The sequence below is a fragment of the Cygnus olor genome, chromosome 1 (assembly GCF_009769625.2).
Source record: "Cygnus olor isolate bCygOlo1 chromosome 1, bCygOlo1.pri.v2, whole genome shotgun sequence".
Classification (NCBI taxonomy): Eukaryota; Metazoa; Chordata; class Aves; order Anseriformes; family Anatidae; genus Cygnus; species Cygnus olor.
In genome coordinates this window covers 14,802,156-14,825,361 of record NC_049169.1, presented here as the reverse complement: position 1 = coordinate 14,825,361, position 23,206 = coordinate 14,802,156, and the positions used below count along the sequence as shown (strand labels likewise).

Here is a 23,206-nt window from a genome sequence, read left to right as displayed (position 1 = left end):
AATGTGAACTTTTACAGAAATTGGAAAAAAGTACAAAAGGGGAGGCACAAACCTCAAGCAGATCTCGTAACAGCATTACCAGCACTAACAGGTTTGTAAGCTGGCTTTAACATAATCTGAGCTTGAGAAATGCACTCTGCTCGTGGATAATGGGACGCTTGGGTAGGTGCCATTGTCAGTGCCTTCTTGAGCCTTGAGGGCTTTCATTCGAATTACGTGATTATAGCCTTCAATGCTTCAACTACAAGCAGAGACCTTCACGTTGGTAGTGGCAGACAGCTCTGTGCTTCCTGCAGCTCTTAGGCTTGGCCAAAGCACAGTGGGGTGAAAACTGACTGGGTAGGTCAGTGCCCTGTGCTGCTCCTAAAACCCCAGCCGGTGTCCTTCCCAGTTAGTCAAAGCAGAGGTTTGAGAGCTGGCCGTGAAGGTTACTGGGGAAAAAGGCCTGTTATGGAAGCAAAGAGTAAGATAAAGGAGACAGACCTCTGAACTGAAAATTGAAGAAGCGGGAAATCCCCCAAAGACTTGCTGACTGTAGAGTGTGAACAGAGAATAGTCCAGAAAAGCTGGAGTTACTGTAAGCTTTAACATACAAAGAGCTCTGCTGGAAACCCTGATATTGCCCAATGACTTTTGATTTCTCTTTTTTGTAGTGTTGTTTCAAGTACTTACTGAAGTTTTCCTTAATGTAGGTTACACACTACAAGCAATATCCACCTAACACAAGCAAAGTATATTCCTACTTCGAATGTCGTGAAAAGAAGACGGAAAATTCCAAATTAAGGAAAGTGAAGTACGAAGAAACTGTTTTTTATGGCTTGCAATACATTCTGAATAAATACTTAAAAGGTAACTGACTCAAAAGTAAAATTTACCTGTAAATAAATACCTTAATTTTTCTGAAGTCTTGCTGGAGTTGTAGAATTTTAAACAATTCCAGACTATTTTGGTACAATGCAGGTAGTGGCAGGCATAAGATCTTATTTATGTGATTTTGAAAATGAGCTGACCGCCCTTGTTAAAAGGTATTGACTTCTAAATTCAGGCACCATTCTACTGATTCTTGGGTTACTAAATGGGTTACTAAAAATGAAGACATGTTCATAATTCTACTTCAGGGGGTTAAATTGAAATGAATTGAAGTAGAGGAAGACTTGATAGAACCATACGAAGGTACGCTTCACATTTTGAACATGAATTTTAGTCTCTTTGCTGATTTATTTAGTGTGTAAGGCAGTAACGTTAGTTTCCCTTAGATTTTTGTTGCCACTCAGATGGTTGAACAAGGCAGCTACATGTGAACATGTTTTCAATATTGACAAATTTTAAAGTAACATATGAAAAATCCATGGTGGCATTTGAGACTTTGCTTGCTTTTTTGCATTGTGTGTGAATGTCATCTGTTCTGACCCAAATGCAAATTGCCTTCTGCCAGGCTTTAGAAGGACAACTTTAGCCATATAGCTTACTTGTCTTTTATCTCGAACCAGAATTCATAAACCTCTCTGCCAGTTGTGCCAGATATTGGAATTAGACTAAAATCAAAGCGCTTGATAATCTTTTCTGTAGCAATCTGAGGATTGTTCTCTAACATTGCAAATAGAAGATAGGTCATAAAGCAGCAGCAATATTTATTCAAGTAATGCGGTTAGTCTGTCTGTATCACAGAAGTGTTTAATCTGATTTTTAAGGCCTCTCCATAGGGATTCTTTCTGGAGCAGTGTAGCTTGAGACCTGGTCAGGTTGCGTCTTGTGTGTGCTGAGTTGCACAATCATCACACTCCTCCAGGAAAACCACAGATAAACAAAACTCTTGACAGGTTATTAACCATCATAAAATAGAAAGCTGGAACTTTTCTTGAGTCACCTGCTGACCACAGCTTCCTTAGCATCCTAATGTATATAATAAGTTAAATTTGGTTTGAGCATAGCCGATTTACTGCACTTGACATGTTTTCTGTGTTGTTTTTTTTTTTTTGAGGCAAAGTAACTTTTCTGTGTCTGACCCTATTTGTTATTATTTCCTAATCTTTCATTTGTTTCTGGAACCACAGGTAAAGTGGTAACCAAAGAGAAAATCAAGGAAGCCAAAGAAGTGTATAGGGAGCACTTTCAAGACGATGTCTTCAATGAAAAGGGATGGAACTATATTCTGGAGGTAAAAATTTATGAAAATAATGCAAGGTCATCCTGAAGGATTTATGTATAAACTGTAAAATAAATTCCACAGTCTTTTCTTTAAATCAAGATATTTTAACCATAATACCAAAGTGTGGGTAAATTTAGCTTTTTCATACAGTGTACAGGGAATAGAAGCAGTCAGAGAATAATCATAATTGCAAGTCCGTAGAGGAAAAACAATTTTCATCCTTTTGGATGCCAAGTATGGCTTTGCAGGTAATAAGGATTTATGGCTGCTGTCAGCCAGTTAGAATAAGTGGGGGCTTATTGGCAAGTCTCCATTTATAATATAGTGCTTAGTGGTTGGTTGCGTCATTTATATTGCTTTCTGTAACTAATCATAACGATTTTTATTCCAATGCAGGAAGCATTACAACTTCTTGTATGTGTAAATAGTTCCAGAAAATGTTTCGTTCAATTGTTTCCTAAATTTTCCGGAGATAACTTAAGTTGAACTTCATTATGAAATACAAGGCTTGAGCATTTGACACAAAAATCTTTCCAAGTATTTCCTCAGTTTATCCTCTTTCCCCTTTGTTTAAAAAGGTATCAGTCTTCAAGTAATTGCAAATATCTCTTCTGTGTAAAGCCAGCAGATTCAGATTAGTAACGCTCATCAGAGTTGTTCTAATTTCTGCTGGTGAATTAAATACCAAGTTTCATTGTGGATTCTTATGAATGGCATTTGATGCTTGAAAACACAATTTTTAGCCTTTTGCATTTATTTTCATGTGCATACCCTGACTGAATGTATTTTACGGTGGCATCTGTGAATATATCAGGATGTCATCTTGCAATAAGGGTGAGCCATAAGGAGTGCAAGAGAAAAGTGAATTTAAGTGTTGAAAATGGCAGCAAGGTAAATAACGTTGTTTTCTAAGAGGTACTTAAGGAGATGTTTGTAGAGGACTTGCATCCATTTGAAACAACTACAGATGTGAATTCAAGCCGTATTTTTAAGTTACATTATACATTGTGGGCTACTCTAATCTGTATTTAATCTTGACACCTCTTTGGCTAAACTGAATTATTGCCTTGTTAATGCTGCATGTCTGTCCACACTGAGTTTTGACATGGTTTAACTAAACCTGTTTCAATGCATGCTTTTGGCTTATTCAAAATAGCCTTCCCACGTACCCTCTGTATACATTCTTTATTCCTTGGTCATATTTTCTTGCTAAAACAGTGCAGATATAAAAACAAATACGATTTCTGTTTTTTTCTTAGATGCTAATGGTGCTCAAAGTGGAATGGTTTGTTCCCTTCGGGTGCTTGTCTGCCCTTATGAGCACCCAGAGGTGTGCTTCTACCCCTCTGTACTATCGCCTGCTCTCTCTGGCTCCGTTAACTTGTATGTTGTGTTAGGTAAAGTGGAGGGATCAATGGCTGTATGAGTGACATGCCAAAAGGAACTTGAAATGTATGTACATGAACTTGTACAGAATAAATGAATGAGTATATACCTATAGGATGGAGGCGGTAGAAGTGAGGAATGGAATTCCCGTGGAATGAGGAGATGGGGTAGAAGTTGGAAGCAGACAGGAGCTGGTGAGGAGCGTTAGAGATGTAAGCCCTGAACATACGGAGTTGATCTGGGCTAAAAAGGGTGTAAATGATGCATTTTGCCTAAAATGCTTGCCAGACACACTCTGCGTACATTCAGGAGATGCCTCATTACAAGAAAGCTGACTACCTGAAAATTTTGAAAGATGCTATAGTGTTATGATGAATTATAGTATTTTGATGAATGGTGCTATAGTGTTATGACACGACCCTGTTGCTTTTTCCATGGACAAAGTCAACACCTTTACCAACTATTAAATCTGTTTTGTTTTTCCACTAAGTATACTTTTGCTTTCATTGAATCATTAATACATAATTTTGAGCCTTTTTGGAGGCCTCATTGTCCTTTATTAAACCAGAACTGGCATCTCCAAGTCAGACAACTAAACCCTGTGTGGTAGGTAACCATAACTTGCTTCAGCATCTTACACTTCAGAAGAAAACTTTTAACTGTACTATAGAAGAGATCTTTGTGTTTTGGGCACTGGAGAACATGTATTGAACATGTATTCTACTTAAGAAATCCGTGTAATTTCTCTAAAGTGATGCAGTTTTTGTTACCTTTAAAGAAGTAATATATCACAAAGATTTCTGTCAAAAAGTATTAATGTGCAAAATGTTTTAAGTATTGTCAGTTTAACTTGCAAAGTTATAATTACTGTTTTAGAGCAACTGTTTGCAACTTACTCTTTTTCGCAAGGCATACTCCACAGACTATTTATTCTTTCAGGGATGAAAGACTGAGTTTGACAGAAGAATGACACTTCAAGATTGGATTTCATGTTTAGTGAATAGTTGAGATGATAAAATATTCTTTAAAATAGATGCTAAATAGATCCTATGTTAATAAGTTAACAAAGCACGCATCTAGACCAAGCAAAACTAGTGATTTTTGTTTAAGGTCTAGATAATAGCTAAACAGTTGTGATTTTTTGCTTTCTTCATGTGAAAGCATGGAAGAAAACCGCATAGCAGATATTTCTCGTTCTGTGAATAGAGCATATTTCTTTTTATTGACTATTTAAGCTTGTATGCATCAAGGAATGAAAGTGATAACCAAAATTTGGATTGATAAAGATACTCTATATAATTTATTTATTTTTTAGGTTATAGAGTTTTACTCCTTTTTTGATAAATGCATTTTTCTTACTCGTTTGGGTTGGTCAGTATATAAACAAACTGATTTATTTTAAGGGTCGAAAGAAAGAACTAAAGAGCTTTATCAATAAACTCACAGACTGACTTTTATCCACTGCAGTTAAGTATAAGAAGTAGATTCCAACCTTCCTGTTACCTAACAATATTGCTATTTCTCACACAGAAATATGATGGCCATCTTCCTATTGAAATAAAGGCTGTTCCTGAGGGCTCTGTCATTCCCAGAGGAAATGTTCTCTTCACAGTAGAAAACACAGATCCAGAATGCTACTGGCTCACAAATTGGATTGAGGTCAGTTTTGGAAAGCTAGTATGCTTTTCTAAATAAATATTAACACCCTTAATTTAAGGGTTGAATCCCTTAATGGCTTAAAGCAATTCTCTGGCAGCTTTCATCTTCTGCTTTAAGTAAGCCTGGATTCTTTCTTCATTGCTCTTATATAGAGCTTTTCCCACTACCTGGCAAGTGACTGTAATAGTTTTTACAGGAAATTCACAGCAGTACTTTTATTAACAAGGAAAAGAGGAGGAAGGGAGATAAATGTCTGTAGCTTGGGAGCGATAAGTCCCAAGATGGCCAGTACTTAGCCTACCTTATAAAGGTATTATAAAGGCAAATTACTTTAACCAAAAGCAAATTGTTGGAGACATGTGTACTTTTTAAATGGGTGATGAAAATAAATAGCCCTTTTTGCACCTGATTAAATACCGAGTGGGGATTTTTGGAATCCTAAGCAAACTTGCACCTAATAATGTGTTGGGTTTTGTTTTAGACTATTCTTGTTCAGTCATGGTATCCAATCACAGTAGCTACAAATTCTAGAGAGCAGAAAAAGATTTTGGCCAAGTATTTGCTGGAGACTTCTGGCAGCTTAGAAGGACTGGAATATAAACTGCATGACTTCGGCTACAGAGGAGTTTCTTCACAAGAGGTAATGCTACTTTTCTAATAGTTGGAGAAGCCTGATTGTTCTTACCTGTAAGGGATAGTAGCATGTATTCGTTAACAATTACGTCTACATGCCACATTGAAATTGTGAATGCATACAGCACTGCATTTGGACTTAACATGGAGGGGGTAGATCTGGGTGGGGGTATGGGTCTGAACTGTATCTGAGTACTAGGCTGAGAGAGCTTTCTTCCACATAGAAACTGTCTTTCCTGTGTAAATGCACAAAGAGTGTATTGGTAAAACAGGAACTGAGTCAAAGTTTTGTTTCAAGCTAGTGCTAGCCAGTAACTGGTTTTAGGCTTCTATATTTGGCATGGCAACTGAGAGCTGCATCTTTTTCAGACTGCAGGAATAGGAGCTTCAGCTCATTTGGTGAACTTCAAAGGAACAGACACTGTAGCTGGAATTGCATTAATTAAAAAGTACTATGGAACAAAAGATCCGGTTCCAGGATATTCTGTTCCAGCTGCTGAACACAGGTAAGATTTTTGGCTATCAAAACTTTTTTTAAAAATAAAAAAATGACATGTTGTTAAACTTACTCATCTTTGTATCCAGAAATTTTTCACTTAAAAGGATGAGGCAGGCTTAAACTGTTTCATTTATACCACACGGTATTAGCCATGACTGACCCAGCTATTATGGCTAAAGTTTGATACTGATGTCTTCTGTATGTTCTAGGGGCACAGCAATGGTATGTCTGTTTTTAACTCAAAATGCTTTTTTTAATGTTTTTAACTAGAAACTTCTTAACACAGTCTAAGTAAAGTAGAAGTTGGACTCGATGATCATTGTGGGTCCCTTCCAATCAGGATATTCTATGATTCTGCGAATCTATGATTCGAAACGTAGATGATTTTTAGAATGGACTTGAAGGCCTACAGGCAAAAGTAGATATTGAGGATCCATGTTATGAACTTTAAAATTGTTCTAAACATAAAATAGTAACATGAAAAATTGTATGAGATGCACCTTTAGGCTTTCCCAGATCATTTTCTCCCTCCAAAAGAGGCAGTTGTTCTAAAGCTTCTATCCACGTAACTAATTCAGCCAATTGATCCTTAATATCACACTAAGATTTGTTCACAAGTTTGAGAGTAAGGAACTGGTCTCAAACAGGTAATTGAGATGAAGAGCTCTTGGTTTTGATCTAGGAATCATGTACAAGGTCAGGAGTGAGGGCAAATCTTTGGATTTCGCTTGTGTGTCTCTGCATGCTGAAATGAGCGCAATATAAAGGAAGGGCCAGTTGTGTTTCTTCTCCTAGCAAGTACAAATACAGTTCTTTTTAATAGGGTTATTTTCACTCAGAATTGTAAGATGGATAACACAAGTTCAAGTGACTAGTTCTAACATGATTATCTTTGAAGGTATATTACTTCATATAATTTTCTGGACCATTGCAGTAGTGCTGTTCTAAAACTGCTGCTTGATCAGTAGAAGTAACAAAATTTGTCTGACTCATCTCTGATTAGCTTAATACTACAGTTAAATCAAAAAATGATTAATAAAGTGACTATAAAATTCTTTGTAACGAAAGGAAACAAGTGGAAGCATCTTTTGTACAGCAAGTTGAAGTGGCAGTATGAGAGCAGACAGCTTAAGTGTGTTAGTTTGTATTGCCAAATATAGACTGCAGTCAGTCTTTTCAAACTAGTACACGAAAAGGGTCTTGTGCAAGAGAGTTGAATTGTTCCAGAATTGTTCTTCTGTTCCACAGCTTCCAATCTAAGGCTGTGTCTTGTGTGTGGTGCTCACTTCTGGCACACCACCAGGGTGGTCCCTGTGACTGCCCCAACCTGCTGGAAAAGAATTTTTTGTCTCTTCATTACCACGAGCTAGGGCTCGTATACACAGAAGTTAATGCTAGTATTTTATGGTACAAGTTCAATGCCCACTAGCTCTTACTGCACACCTACACTTGGTATGAGTGCATTTAGTGTTCATACACAAGTTATTGATGTAAGTCTGCTGCTCTGCAACAGCCACATACAGACAGCCGCTGCAGATCAGCTAGCATTCAGTAACTTATTACCTCTCATAGCAGCTCTGTTCGATATGCTTGCCTGTACCCTTGTACCAAGGGTAATGCTCTGAGGTTCCTGTAGAAGAACTTTGTATCAGTGAGCTTAATGGCTTTAAATCATTATCCAAAAAAAGGCAAATAAATTGTTTTTGTTTAAGTTTTTTTCTAATTTATGCTGCTAGTTCTCAACTTCCCTTTTTATGGTCTGAGGTTGCCAGAGCAGATGGTCTGTTCTTGTATTTGTAGTTGCCTGATTGTCTGAACGTCAGATTTAAGAGAAACTCTAACAAAAGTTTTTTAAAAAAAAGTTATATGTGAAAGAAGTTTCATGTGTCCAGTGCTTGTCTGAGTTGCAAAGATGAATCCAGGTTGCTGTTAATACATCTACTATCAGTGTAGCACAGAGCTGATAAACATATAGTTTGTGCTCTTCTGTAATCACACTGTCTATCGTTATCTTGAATTATTTCTTGTAGAAAGTACAGGATATGTGATTTAATGCAAATGCTCCTCTAATATGTATTTTTCAATTGACTTCACAGTACCATAACAGCTTGGGGGAAAGATCACGAAAAAGATGCTTTCGAACACATAGTGACACAGTTTTCTTCAGTGCCTGTATCTGTGGTTAGCGACAGCTACGACATTTACAATGCTTGTGAAAAAATATGGGGTGATGACTTAAGGCATATAATTGAAGCCCGAAGTCCAGAGGCACCGCTTATTATTAGACCAGATTCTGGGAATCCTCTTGACACTGTTTTAAAGGTAATGCTTTCTTGAAGTCATTTGTATACAAGATTGGGAAGGACAATTTTTTGTTTTGTAATGACAGGCTAGTAAACATACGAAAAAATGTTCTAACTTAGTATGTTTATTATGCTTTGGATGTTTTTTTAATCTGTGAAAAATCTAAATGCTTGCCTTATTTAAATGTAGATATGGCAACTCTTTAGCAATCTGAATGGTTTTATTGTTTTCTTCAAAACCATTCTTGCATACCATTCCTTGAAGCCTTTACAGCAGTTAGCAGTTTTGATGGACTAATGATGCTGGAATGATTCTATAAAGAAGTCTTTCGTCACTTAGTAACAAATAAAACGGGGAAAAAACTTGAGTATTGATAAATGCCAGTAAGACTTTTTATCTCCAATATTAGGTATCCTGGAGTCCTAGTGTAATTCACTATTCTATGCTGCAAATACATGCTTAGTGCTCTTCTCCCTTTTGTAACACTTGCATTTAAGTCAGTGACATACGACGTTTAAGTTGAAAACTATTTCTTGCCTTCTAGCTGTATAGAGAGCATGATGATTGTTGCGGTTTTATACCAAAAAACTGTTGATGCCTTCTGAATTTGAGGAGCTCTCAATACTGTTTTAATAAGAAAGTAGGGGAGATTTTAGATATGTTGGTAGTCTATCAGATCCATATAGCTTTTAACACCTTTTTTTTTTTTCCTTTGGGGCAAATGACATAACAAATAGGAACTTTGAATAATCTTTCTCAGAGCTGATAAGAAAAATCGCATCTGGAGAGTTTAATTTTAATTGTTAATGGCTAACAGAATCTTAGAAAACTGAAAGCCTCATCCACTATCTTAATGGAGGTCAAAAGAAGAGCAGAATCTTCAGCTGACTCATGAATAGCCATAAATGACACAACCAAAGAGAGAAAGGAGGGAAGCACGGATCTGATTAGCTTTTGGGTACAAGTGCATAAAGGCTACATATTCTGTGACTGCTTTAATCTAACAGCTTCTGCTACAATGGCTGGCATGCTTTTTGTTTGTGTACCTACATGGATATATTTAGAGCAGGATACGTGGGTATACTCATGAATTTGTGCTTGGTTTTTTTTTGTTTGGTTCGTTTGTTGTGTTTTGTTTTTAGCGTGAATCAGATGTGGAAATTGGTTTCTTTACTGGAATGGCAGACTTTTATTTTTATTTTTATTTTGAGCTATCTCCCTTCTCTTTCCCATAGGTCTTGGAGATCTTAGGGAAGAAGTTTCCCATTACAGAGAACTCTAAAGGCTACAAACTGCTGCCACCCTATCTCAGAGTTATTCAAGGGGATGGTGTGGATATCAACACGTTGCAAGAGGTAGGAGAGATCCTGTTCGTGTATAAGGGTGACACTGGTTATATTGCTATTTAATCTGGAATCTGTTATGACTAGTCAGGTGTTGCAGCTTCTCTACTGACCCCACCCTGCCCTTCATCCTAGACATTGGCAATGATATCCTAATGCATAAAACACATTCATTAAAAGCCCGCAGGAAGTTAATAAGATGCATAAAAAACTAAGAGGCATATCCTAATCTTACTGTCGTAACCATTCTACTCCCACTGTCTCTCCTTTTGTTTGCTTTTATCCTGCTTGTCAAGCCTAATTCAGATCAAAACCTGGCAGTGTTTGGTCCTTTCATTGATACCTAAAGCACACTGCATGACTGCTGTGCTGTAGCAATAGTAGTAATTAACTGATTTAGCTCATTAGTTACGTATGCTCTGAAGAGTGCTTGCACTCAAATTTTGAAGGTGCGTTTTGTGAAGGTGACTGTTTAAGAACTAACATAATGGAGGTAAGGAGTCTACTGATTTGGCAACTAATGGAATAAAGATTGTTGAAAGCCCAGAAAATGTGAATAACAGGTCTGTGGTCTGAATCAAATTGGACTATGTTGCACCACTGATGTCTTGAGTCTAGTAAATACACAAATTATTAGTAATAATACAAAAAAGGCAATTTCAGTAAGATCAAAAAAAATAGTTTTTTTAGGGGATGCTGTGTGCTAGAAACTAGTTACAAATTGACCACTATTGGCTAGATAGAGATACTAATATAATGCAGTTATAAAGGTACAGGCTGCAGCAACTGCAGATGATGAGGGGAAGAAGGACTTGACTTTATCAGGCTTGTCCTGGCTTTCATCATTAGCTGTACTAGAGTTCAAAACCAGAAATAAGTTGGATAAGGTTAAGATGAATTTTACTGGATTTTATTGAACCTTGTCCTAGCTTCCTAAACTGGCACACCTTTAGACTCTCTTAACAAAGTTGACTTTTGCTGCTTCTCAAATTAGGTAAGAGAGATAGCAAGCTTATTTTCTCGCTGGCTTGAAACTATCTGCATATTTAACATGGGCACATCATGTTAACCTCAACCACGGAACTCCAAAGATGTTTGTCACTCAAATCCTTAGAGAGCAGTTAATACTGACATTGTTTCCTGATATGCCATCTGTAGTGCAGTTATACACCATAGTTTTGTTCCTATAGCCTTTGAAGCAAATTTGTTTTCTTCCTGTGGCTTCTTGAGAATAATTTGTGCTAATAAGCTTAATGAAACACAAGCATGAGAGGTTAATAACTAGAAAGGAAGTCTTATGGTTAGGTACTAAGGGAAGAGGCTTATTAATAAACTTCTCAATGACTGTTAAACAGGATTTAACCACGACTTGATGCCCGTCTTAGGCAAAATATGTACTTGTAGAGATTTTCATGAGTCTGTGACAGGGAAAAAAAATGGAACGTTAATCCTTTCCTGTAAGGCACTCAACATTTTCATTTTGTAGGTTATACATAGCAAAATTTGTGGAGGTAAGATCATATGGCATTGATTGTGCTCAAACAGAGGGCCACAAAGATCAATGAAGGGACCAGAGCACCTCTCCTATGAGGAGAAGCTGATAGAGCTGGGATTTTGTTCAGCCTGCAGAAGAGGAGGGATCCCTCAGGGGGATCTCATCAATGTCTATAAATACCTGAAGGGAGAGGGCAAAGAGGATGAAGCCAGACTCTTTTTGGTGGATGCCAGTGCCAGAACAAGAGGCAGTGGGCATGAACTGAAACAAAAGAGGTGCTGCCCGAACATCAGGCAGCACTTCTGTGCTGTGCGTGTGACGGAGCACTGGCACAGGCTGCCCAGAGAGGTTGTGAGTCTCCTCCTTGTAAATCTTCAAAAGCTGCCTGGACATGGTCCTACGCAGCCTGCTCCAGGGTAAGCAGGGGGGTTGGACCAGATGGCCTTCAGAGATCCCTTCCAACCTCAGCCATTCTGTGGAAATGACAAAACTATTGTTAAAGTATTTATGTTAGAGGATAAAATGCACTCCTCTCCACGTTCTACATCGAGCAGGAAATTAATTCTAGTAGCTAATGGGAGAGGATAAGAGGCAGAAGGGAGCAATTCTTTGTTCAGATGATCCGCCTGTTCATGCATCTTTCTCAGTCAAACTGTTGCTGATTACAAGGAAAAGTCTTATCTGTAATATGTAGAAGAGGGTTGAGGATTCAGTTCCTCAAGACTTATGGAGCTGACAGAACTCATTGCTGCTTAGTGGCCACCTTCTGATCCTTCCCTGATTCTGTAATCTTGCTCTGCACTTCGTCAGCTCTGGTCACTAAACTGCTGAACATTAAACAAATTTAGCCCACAAATGTAGCAGCAAATTAACTTGGCCAAAGCCAAACAATTTTCTTTTGTTTTAATGAAATTGGCCCATAAAAGGGGCCAGTAACCACCAGTACAACACAAGAGTAAAACCAAACTGTTGTCTTGAGTTGGGGGAAGCAGAAAAGGAGGAAAGAGACACTTCTCATTTGGCAGCAACAAGTTATTTTGGAGCAAAAAGGCCAAGAGCTTGCAGCCTAATTTTGGTCATGTTTAAGATGTCATGGATTTCTTTCCTTTTATGTCAGCAAAACCCAAGTTTTTTCATTCTTTTCGTAAAGGAGTTTACATGAACAAATCTGAATGCATTGTCGTGGCTATCCGTTTTTCCCTCTTAAAACCTATGCAAGTGATTGTTCTAATTACTCTGTATCAGCCTTAGATCGACCTGTTGTTATGGATCAGGTGAAAGGTAACTGGTACAATGGGAAAACTTAGAATGAGTAATGACAGATCAGTCTCATTTAAATATCAGACCTAGCTGAAAGAAAAATACAGAAAACAGAGTATAAACTGGATTTTAAAATTCTTTGTTTTAATAGGGATTGCTGGTAGAACAGGTAAGGAACCTTTTCTGACTTTCTTCTAGCATTTTCACTTTTAAAAATCATTCCAATCTGCTAACTCCACAATATACTACACTTTCAAAGGATTTTCTTTGAACATTCAATTTCCAGATGTCTTTAAATGGTTATAAAGAAAAAAAATCCTCTAACCTGGACTCACAAATGATGTATTAATCATGTTCATAATGGTCAGGGCAAGCTAGTCAAAACCCTGTCACTGAATCTGTTGTCTGTATAAGTTTGGAAATGTGAGACGATCAATTGTTCTGCATTGTTTTTCCTCTGGAGGAGGATTTAGTTGTTTGGGATCTCCTCCTTTTCTTCCTCCCCATTACTGCTGCTGTTTGCCATCTCTTCTCCATATCTGAGGAAGCTGTAATCTGGGGCAACTGTGGGTCACTGGTAGAAGTCAGAACTGTCTTTCAACTCAGGCTCAATTTCCCTACCCTTCTGCCCCTCACTGACCAAAGATCAGTCTGGCTAAGGAAATCCCTTGATAGAGAATGGAAAGGTGGAAGCAAGTTCTTCACCCAGGGTAAGTAAGAAGTTGTGCCTGTAGTATAAGATGAACAAACTCTCTAAATTAGAGCAGGATTTCCAGCTGAAAGAAGGTTCCCATTTCTTCTCACCTAGGCAAGGGGGCTGAGAAGCTATGTCCCAGCTGTGTTACACTTGTACCCGTAGAATATGTTATCCTCCAAGTATTGAAGAACGTGAAGTCTAAGCATGGGCACAGGATGTTGCTTATACCATGTAGTTTATGCTGAATCTTGCAGGCATATTCAAGTGAATTCGGTGTCAGACCTATCTATAAAGCTGGATAAGTTGTGGGGCAGAATATATTGGCTCAGGCTCGGCCAACAGTTTACCTGACTTCAGGCTTGGTCAGTGTCTGGACAGACCTTGCTCAGAATCCAGGTAGAGCTTACCAACACCTGCCTTTTCAAAAGACAGTGTAGATAAGCAGAGCCATATCTGGGAGTCAAGGCTAGCTTCTTTCTGTCTTACTTGATCTTATGCTTGAGAGGGTATTCAAAATGCCTTTTCTTACCCTTCCTTTATCATGTTCAGTAACTTCTGAGGTGCTTAAGGGAGAATCTCATTAGCGCTGTGATGGTACTAAATCCCTTATCCTCCATGGATACCCCTTTTAAAACTGCTTCCAGGAGAACTTAATCTCTTGAAAACATAGATTCCTTTCGTAGAGGGTCACTGTCTGAAAGGGTGGAATGGCTACTACTAAAATCCACAGGATTTTCACATATTGAGGCAGTATTTGTTCAGGACAAAGTCTTTCCCAAGGGTTTCCCTAAGCAAAAGTCATGGAGGTGGGGACAGAGATTCCATTTGCTTGGTTTGTTGGATGAGGCTGAGTAAGCAGTCACCATTAGAATGAGGAAGACTCACTGATGGTATCTCTGCTGGGGAAATCTGCTAAAAATCTAGTGGGAAATTGTTCGAGGTGTGCCCTCAAATTATGGCTCTCCAGGCCACCTTTCGTGTTGGCTGGCCTCTGTCAGGCATTCAGTCTTTGAGAGTATCCTTGAGACAGGCAGTCTACATGTGACTAAATGGATAAATAAAAAGAAAACTACTAGATATTTTTGTTTACATTAACTACCCATTTACCATTGTCTGAAATTGGAGTGGTCTTTTTTTTTTCCCCTCCATATAAAAGTTTGATTTTTGCCTTGGCTGTCCTTTGAAGAAATGACTTCACATCAGACATCAGTAACTCCTAGAACAGTTATGTTAAGTGCTACTGTGGTGTTTTCCTTTGCAGGAGGACAAAAAAGATTACCCCATTTCACATGACACTGATTTCTGAAACTCTGCACTGTTCCACATGGATTTTGTGCTTCCATTTTGCTCCTCACCTTCCTTTTTCTGGATGGATGGGATTTTGCTATTTCACCTCCTCTGAAGTTTTCTCACCCACTTTTGTTAGTGAACTATTTAGGAGATAGGAGTTCAAATACTTTTATCGGGGCCATAGTCACCTTTTCAGTCTGTAATAAGAATAACAGGTCAGGGAAACAAATCTTGCTTGCTTATGAGCATGACTAAACTAGCACCCATGACTCCAGGCTAGAGGATGCTATGTTTGTGTGGATAGAATGTGGTGAGGAGGATGGGAATGCTGTAGTAAGTTTTAAATTGACTGTTGATACCCGTGCAGTTCACATTGATCAGTATCTGCTTGAGAAGGTGCCAAGGCAAACTTTTTAAGCAACTTTATGTATTTCCTTTTTCCATCCTCTAAATTGCCAATCTTAATTCTAGATGTGATTTTTTTCAGAACTGCTCTGCTGAAGTCATTGGTCAAAGTGGGTAATATCTTTCTGGAGTTGATAAGCAAGATGATTGCTTTGTTTTAGGATACATGCTATGCTTTGAGGACTGCCCATAGTTCTGAAAAATCAGAAGGCTCTGAAATAACTCCCACGAAGTCTTTTGTTTTCTCTAATTGTCTGGGCATTGCATTGCTGTGCTACCCTAGTTTGGAAAGGATATGTGCCAGCATTATAATAGTTTTTCAGCAAAAACTTTCTATAATTATCCTGTGCTGTAATCGCGATGAAAAACGCAAACAGTATGCCAAGTATTGGCAGCATTGTTACATATATCTCCTGGAAACTGAATGTTAGTTGGTTTAATTGTCTGTAAAAGCATCTTGTTTAAGTAGTAGTATATTTTTATGGAAAAAAGTGGCATGGTCTAAAAGCATGTTCCATCATATAGTTTTCTTTTTATTATTAGATTGTAGAAGGAATGAAGAAGAATAAATGGAGCATTGAGAATATTGCCTTTGGATCTGGTGGAGCGTTGTTGCAGAAACTAACCAGAGATCTCTTAAACTGTTCCTTCAAATGTAGCTATGTGGTGACCAACGGTCTTGGGGTATGTCTTTTACTACGTCTACCGTTATGCTGTCAGTAGAGGCCTCTTGAAAACTGTTTTGTGTTTCCTGTTACATTACCACCGTCTGCATAAGGTACACAAGTCTGACAAAGCCCAATGTTCCTTTCATTTTAGGTAAATGTCTTCAAGGATCCAGTAGCCGATCCAAACAAACGGTCAAAGAAAGGCCGACTGTCTTTGCATAGGACACCTGCAGGAGATTATGTAACACTTGAAGAAGGCAAGGGAGATCTTGAAGAGTATGGACAGGTATGAATTGTCAAGATTTATTACATCATTCTTCATGAAAAAGTAGACTGAAAAAAAAACAGGTTATAACTTAATTTCACAACTTGTTTCCAATTGTCTTTTTGTTCAGCTCCTGTCTCACTACCTCAGAAGTGTCCCCGGTGCCAAATTCACTAACAGTAGAATGCTAGGATGTTAGTAGAATCTTCAGACTTGAAAGCTAGCGCTCTCTTTTTCGTTTGTGTTTGGAAACAAGAGACTGTTGCTTCTTTTTCACAAAAGTAGTGTCTCATAATGTAGCAGGACATAAAAACTATTAGAGTGCCCAAAGGAGAGCAACAAAAATGGTTAAAGATCTAGAGGGCAAGATGTACAAGGAGCAGCTGAGGTCCCTGGGTTTGTTCAGAGCAGAGCAGGCTGAGGGGAGGCCTCATGGCGGCCTGCAGCTCCCTCACGAGGGGAGCGGAGGGGCAGGCGCTGAGCTCTGCTCTCTGGGGACAGCGACAGGACCCGAGGGAACGGCATGGAGCTGGGACAGGGGAGGTCAGGCTGGGTGTTAGGGAAAGGTTCTGCACCCAGAGGGTGGTCGGGCACTGGGACAGGCTCCCCAGGGCAGTGGGCATGGCACTGAGCCTGACGGAGTTCAAGACATGCTTGAACAATGCTCTGAGACATGACACTTGGTCTGATTTTTGGGTGGTCCTGTGTGAAGCTGGGAGTTGGACCCTCGTGAATCCCTTTCTACTTGGGATATTGTTATGAATATGTTAACGAAGTACTTTTGTATGAGTCATGTATTTGAATAGTAGCTTGAAGTGGAAGGAGGAGAGGGACAGGCTTAACTAAACTTGTTTCTACTTTCGCATTGAGATTTGTAAATAGTTCCTTCAGGTGTTAATGCTCTATACCTGGAGTAACTTCCCAATTTTCGAAGGCATAAATTAATCTACAAAGTCTGTTTCCTTGTTAAGTCTTCACAATCACAAAATTAAGTGCTATTTCAGTAGAATAAGTACAATCTTTAGGCCAATCTCAGGTTTTCAGATGGAGATCTCTTAAGTATTCAGTGAACTGGCAACAAAATGCTTAACTGTATGTTGAGTCTCTTCCTGAATTAAGAGGATTGAAAGTAAACGCATTATCAAATTGCACTTCAGCCATTAAAAGCTCTAAGATTCTTGAATTTTCTGGTATGTAGACACATTTCTGTGCTACAAGGCAGAGGGATTTTTCCAGGTATGCTGTTTAACCATAAAAGTGAGATCTCTGAGAAATTGAAACATAGAAAACAAACAGTTATATACTCTGTAGTAATGTGTTCTGGATGCAAAGACCTAAGAACAACAACAACAAAAAAAAAAACTAACTGGGAGTGTAATAATAGGGCAAAGCATAACTACTTCAAACAGAAAGAGGGTAGATTTAGATTAGATATAAGGAAGAAATGCTATATTATGAAGGTGGCAAGGCACTAGAACAAGTTGCCCAGAGAAGCTGTGGATACCCCATCCATGGAGGTGTTCAGGGCCAGGCTGGATGGGGCTTTGGGCAGCCTGGTCTGGTGGGAGGTGTCCCTGCCCATGGCAGGGGGTTGGAACTGGGTGATCTTTAAGGTCCCTTCCAGCCCAAACCATTCAGTGTACTTTCAGAGTTGTACATACACATATACATGTATATGTTTGTGATGTATGTTCATATATATCTATTTATAAATATGTGTGTGTGTATATATATATATATATATATATACACATGAAGGGGAGTTAGTGGTAAGAAGTTCTTCCAAACGACTCAATCACAGCCCTTGGGGTCTGAATTAAGTTGATGTGTGGTTCCTTCATTTTTGACAGGTGAAAGAATTCATAAAGTAGTTTCCTGTAATGGGATATTAGAGAAGGTTGTATATGTGGTACAGGATCTTTGGAACTTGGGGAAATGGTGGGGAGATGTGCTCCTTTGTGGGTCCTGATTATCTAAAGCCATGGGTCAGTAGGTCACCAGGCATAGCAGCTGTCCAACATTGCTTTTGTGCTAACTTTTCTGTGCAAAGCTATGTTTATTGCCCTTTCAGTGTGCTACTTGTGAGCACTTCTTGATGCATTTTTAATAGATTTTCCTAACGGTCCACATTACATAAAGTTTTTTCCATAGTTGATGTAGAGAAAATTAAGATTTAATCTAAATCTCTGAAGTTCAATTGTACTTAAAATTTGGCTGATTGTCTCCTTTCCCAGTAGCTGGTCTAGTAGGATATATTTAGCTTATTTTTTTTGTTTGCTTGTCTTTGGCCTGATGTGGACAACTTAATGAAGGGATTTCTCAGTCCAAAACTTCTGTCTGCGCACAGGATGGGCTAAATCCTTTCTTCTGTCTAACCTTTAGTGAAAGTTACCAGACAGAGCTGAAAAGATCTATTATGTTGACAGTCAAAAGCTCGTCTCATCAGTTTTGATTTGGGTCCTTGCCTTTTGAGTTTGTGTGTAGCTTGTGTAATCTGTGTTGTTTGTTCATTTGGCAAATGAATCTTGCTAAAACAGTGGTGTTTCTTGCAGGATCTCCTTCATACAGTATTTAAGAATGGAAAGGTAACGAAGTCATATTCATTTGATGAAGTAAGACAAAATGCCAGGCTGAAGAACAGTGAACTAGAAATGGCGTCTCACTAAGTTTCATTCCTTGTCCGTGTATGTGTGTGTAACAAGTATGTACTGCATAGCTACTGGGTTTACTGTACAGATTTGTGTGTTTGTGTTTTATGACATTGTAGCCAAATTATTTGTTGGTTTATGGACATACTGCCCTATCTTTTGCCAGTCTTTAGAAAAGATGAAATCAGGAAATGGTACTTACAATGTAAAACATATTTAATGCTAAAGTGTGCTTTTTAGGGCCCTTTGCCAGTAGTGATTCAATCTGGTATTGATCTTTTCACAAATGAGACAGAGCTGAGAAACTTTTTTATATATAACAGAATATCACAAAATGGATTTACATAAAATTATCATGATTGCTTTATGTTTATATTTAACTTGTATTTTTGTACAAACAAGATTGTGTAAAATATATTTAAAGTTTCAATAATTAAGTCTTTCCAACTTTTCATGATTTTTATGAGCACAGACTTTCAAGAAAATATTTGGTGGGGGGGAGAATCCATTGCCTTTTGTCCATTAATCAGCAAATAAAACATGGCCTTAAAGTTTGTTGTGACATTGTACCATTTGACAACTAAATCAGGACTTGTATCTCCTTAAGATCCCATAGAACTGCTGACCTCACCGTTTCTTGTAGTTGTCTGTATTAGTTAATCTACATTAAAGAAAGTTACTGTTCTTACTAGAAGGTTTAGGTACTACAGACCTTGCTGGCATGGTAAGGTGTATAAATGGAATGCCAAATTTGAAAGGATTCTCTACTGCAACTTAACTTGCCAAGTCTATCCCACTTGGCACATGCACCTCAATATTTTAAGAGTAAAGTTTTTAAGAGATCTCCTCTTCCACTATAGAATATATGTGTAAAATACTGAAATATGGAAGCGGTGTATTTTAAAGTAATTACACTTCTGGGTTTATTTTTCATATACTGTAAGTGACATGACTTTAAAGCAAAATACTGGACTCGGTAGTGCACTTTTTTACTTTTTTGTATTTTTTTCATTGATTTGCCTTTTGTCAGACTGGATGTTAAATTGTAAAAAAAAAAAAAAAAAAGTTTAACTATTTTTGTTAACAACTTTAATAAAACTTTATGCTAGCCAAACTCCTACATGAATGGCAGACCTGTTTCCCCTTCTCCCCTGTCTCACTGGGGCAAGGAGGGGCTTTTATTTTGCAGAGGGTAACTGTAAAAACAAGGTTTCAGAGAGAGTTTTGAACTGTCTGCACTTGATTGTACTTGCTCTCTGCATATGCTTGATTAGAATATCTGCTAGAAAACAAAACTGTTGAGGATTTTATTTGAGAAGCTATGTAGTAACCTCTGAAATGTTTGATAGTACTGTAGGATGGCTCTCACTAGAAAAGGAATACCTCCCTTATTTAAAGAAAAAAAAGCAAAAACAAATGGTTTCTGTATTTTGTTTATGATCAACTGTCAGACAATGACTTAATATACTGATGTAATTAATGCTTCTAATTAGAAAATGATGTTACAGGAAAATGTTAGGGGTCCTCTAAAATCACTTAAGCCTACAAAAATTACACAAAATATGCTTTTAAAGGAAGATTGAAAAGCCATACTTCATTGTTTTTATTCTGTCACCAAGGACCACATCAAAGCATTCATAATGTTTCCAGGGTTTGTGGTTAAGACATTTATGCCCAGTCTCAATAGTTCTTGTTAATAAAAACTTGTTTTCCACTCTTAGTGTATGTAATTATACATTTAAGCGATGTCTTGTTTCAAAAATAGTGCTTTAGTAAAACTTTAAATGCTGACCTTTCACACTGAGGAACTGCCTTCCCTTTGCTATTAATGATATTGTTTGTATTTGGCCAAGAAAGAATTTAAATCTGGACTTAGGATCAATAGCAAGTAAATAGTACAGAGCCTATTTTACTCCTCCAGATATGTACTAGGGAATTTTATGATGTACGGTTTAAAAAATAAGAGTAAATGCTGCTTTCATTCTGTACCAATAAAAATTTTGATAACTATTAACTACCCATAACTGATATTTTTGTACTTGAAAAGTGAGGATATGCTGTGGAAGCACTGTTTTCTTGTGTAACAAAGAAATGCATCAGTAGTTGTTCAGTGTTCTCTAAAACTTAGCGTGTTAGCTGGAGACTTAAAAGCAAATTCTCTACCTGTGCATGTCACTCTCAGAAGGTTGTCACATCACTCATTTTAATAAATGCTAATATATTTTTAAAGGGGGAGGAGGGGGTCAGAACACCTGGTGCTATTCACACCTGAATACATGTCTTTGTGTTTCTGGGCAGCAAGGAGTTGATAAAACTTATTACAGTGCTTGAACCATACAGTATCCTGATTCTTCCACATAAAAGCAAACAGCATGTTTAAGTTTGCTTTCAATTACTAGATTTGTAGTCACTGATATATTTTAATTATCCCCATTTCATAATATAACACAGTATTTGTATTTAAAAATAGGAATTGGGAGTTTTGTGTTAATACACTTATTTGTAACCATATTTAGCATAAGAAACGGATTTTATAAAACTATTTTTTCTTAAGCTGCATGATTATGAAAAGATGCTTTTTTCATACTTTGAAAGACCTGAGGAGAGAACAGAAGAGTACTTAACTGTTTGGTTTGCCAAAGTCAAAACAACATTTAAACATTCTTTTCGTGTAGGTTTTTACATTCCTTCTTAAACTGTTTAGTGAAGAATAAGTATTCCTCACTTAAATCCTCTGTTAAAGTAATTTTAATGTATTTGACATCAAATACCAGTATGTAATACACATGGAAATAAAGTTTAGTTCTGGCAGTGAAAATAAGAGCCATCTGACTGTGTCTTAAAGTTGTGATGTTGGGCATCAGATTCCGTTCATGTGCTCTTTGTTGCCAAACACAGATTGGAGTACAGCTGTGCTGTCGTTATAGTCCGCTGTCGGAGAACTGCCCTGTTGGCTCACGTGCAGTTTGTGGTCAGCTTAGTTCTAAAGAAGAAAAGGAAAACTGGATTCTTTTTTTTTTCCCTTTTCTATTTTTCTCTTGCAGAGTGTGAGCACATCTGTACTTCAATATCTGGTGTGCTTTTGCTTAAAAATGGAGCACTTGCCATTGAATTTGCTATGAGGTCATATCCTCCATTTACATTTCACATAATCCTTTCTGAAAGATTCATTATTTTTAGTCAGATTTTTACCTCTAAAGTGGTTAAAAATGCTTCAGTATCTATCAAAAAATATCAGCTCTTTAATAGAGAGAATGTCTCCAGTCCCTTTGGACAGGATTTTCATAACTGGAAGAAATAACACATTTAGTTCCTACATAACTTTAAACTGTACCTTAAGCACAGTCTCTAATACACGTGTAAAGATCATTTATCTTTGTTGCCAGTCTCTTTAGGTTGTGCTGGACTATAAAAAAGGACACCTGTAGCCTACAATAATGGCCTTTAACACTTGAAATCAAAGTCTCTGTTACATTATCTTTACAGAGAGCATACACAGCGTAAGTTGTAGGTAAGCAGGGCTCTTCCTCCTCCTTTTCATGCTGGTACAAACATCCAGGTGTAACACTCCAGCTCTTCTTACTCTAGGTAGCCTTGGTGCAAGTTAAAAGTGACTGCCAATGGTGAGTGTGCTTTGGTGGGCTCCTAGATCATTGTGCAAAGGAGTCTACAGGGAAACTTCAAGCCTCAAACTGTGCAGGAGAAGGCAAGGGACTTACAAATGTCTCTCTGCCATCCCCCTAATTCTGCTGTAATGATTCAAATAGTATCTGTGCTGAGTGGCTCAAGGCTGGAGCTATGAGTTTGTGTTTGAGCAATGGTAATTACCTTTCCGTGCAGTAATGTGTGTTTCTGCTTGTCCGTGAGAGTCCCATTGGGATCCCATAGGTACACACCTCTGTGAAATTTGTAAACAGCTTAGTGAAAGGTGATCCCCTTGTTTTTAACCTGACAGATAGAGGCATGTTATGTGGGGAGCTGCATGCCTTCTAAATAACTTGGCCATCATAAATAAGGAAATTCTGAAATTAAAGCTACTCCATAAAGTCAGGCTTAGTGAAATCACAATTGTTAACCCTAGATAATTTTTTCATTGCTTTACTGATAGCACAGCCATCCTTGCTAATGATTTAAAAACACCCATTTTGTTTATCTATTTGTTTTTTTATGGTAAGGGATGAGAAGTACTTAATAGAGCTTTACTAAAAAGTTTTTTCCTGTGTCATTATTTTATCCATACATACCCTGTTTTCTGCTGTAAGATAATAAAGAGCAAATCAAAAGATTTGGGAATGAAGTCAGTAGGATTCTTCTCAAGTAACATATTTTGTTCAATGTTGTTTCCTTACAGCTCTTTATCTCTGCTTTTTGAAAAGAATTTTTAGACTTTTCAATTTCTGGTGAGGTTTCCTGGAACCAGAACTGTAGTTCTCTCTCCTGCTCCTGGCTGGAGCAGGGAGGTCTCCTAAGGAGAGGGAGGTAGGGAGGAGTCCCTCATGACTCTA

The 23,206-nt window shown here is 37.9% G+C and overlaps 1 protein-coding gene across 1 annotated transcript in view; it reads left to right on the top strand.

Moving 5' to 3' along the window:
• NAMPT (nicotinamide phosphoribosyltransferase) overlaps positions 1 to 21,519 on the top strand; it is a 31,630-nt gene extending 10,111 nt beyond the window's left edge. Inside the window, exons 2-11 of the mRNA XM_040548976.1 lie at positions 693 to 849; positions 2,055 to 2,158; positions 5,066 to 5,194; positions 5,676 to 5,834; positions 6,197 to 6,333; positions 8,423 to 8,648; positions 9,866 to 9,985; positions 15,664 to 15,804; positions 15,940 to 16,074; positions 18,606 to 21,519. Coding sequence (XP_040404910.1) covers positions 693 to 849; positions 2,055 to 2,158; positions 5,066 to 5,194; positions 5,676 to 5,834; positions 6,197 to 6,333; positions 8,423 to 8,648; positions 9,866 to 9,985; positions 15,664 to 15,804; positions 15,940 to 16,074; positions 18,606 to 18,719 — 1,422 coding nt within the window. The 3' untranslated portion in view covers positions 18,720 to 21,519. The remainder of the gene's footprint in view (positions 1 to 692; positions 850 to 2,054; positions 2,159 to 5,065; positions 5,195 to 5,675; positions 5,835 to 6,196; positions 6,334 to 8,422; positions 8,649 to 9,865; positions 9,986 to 15,663; positions 15,805 to 15,939; positions 16,075 to 18,605) is intronic.
• Positions 21,520 to 23,206: the final 1,687 nt, after the last annotated feature.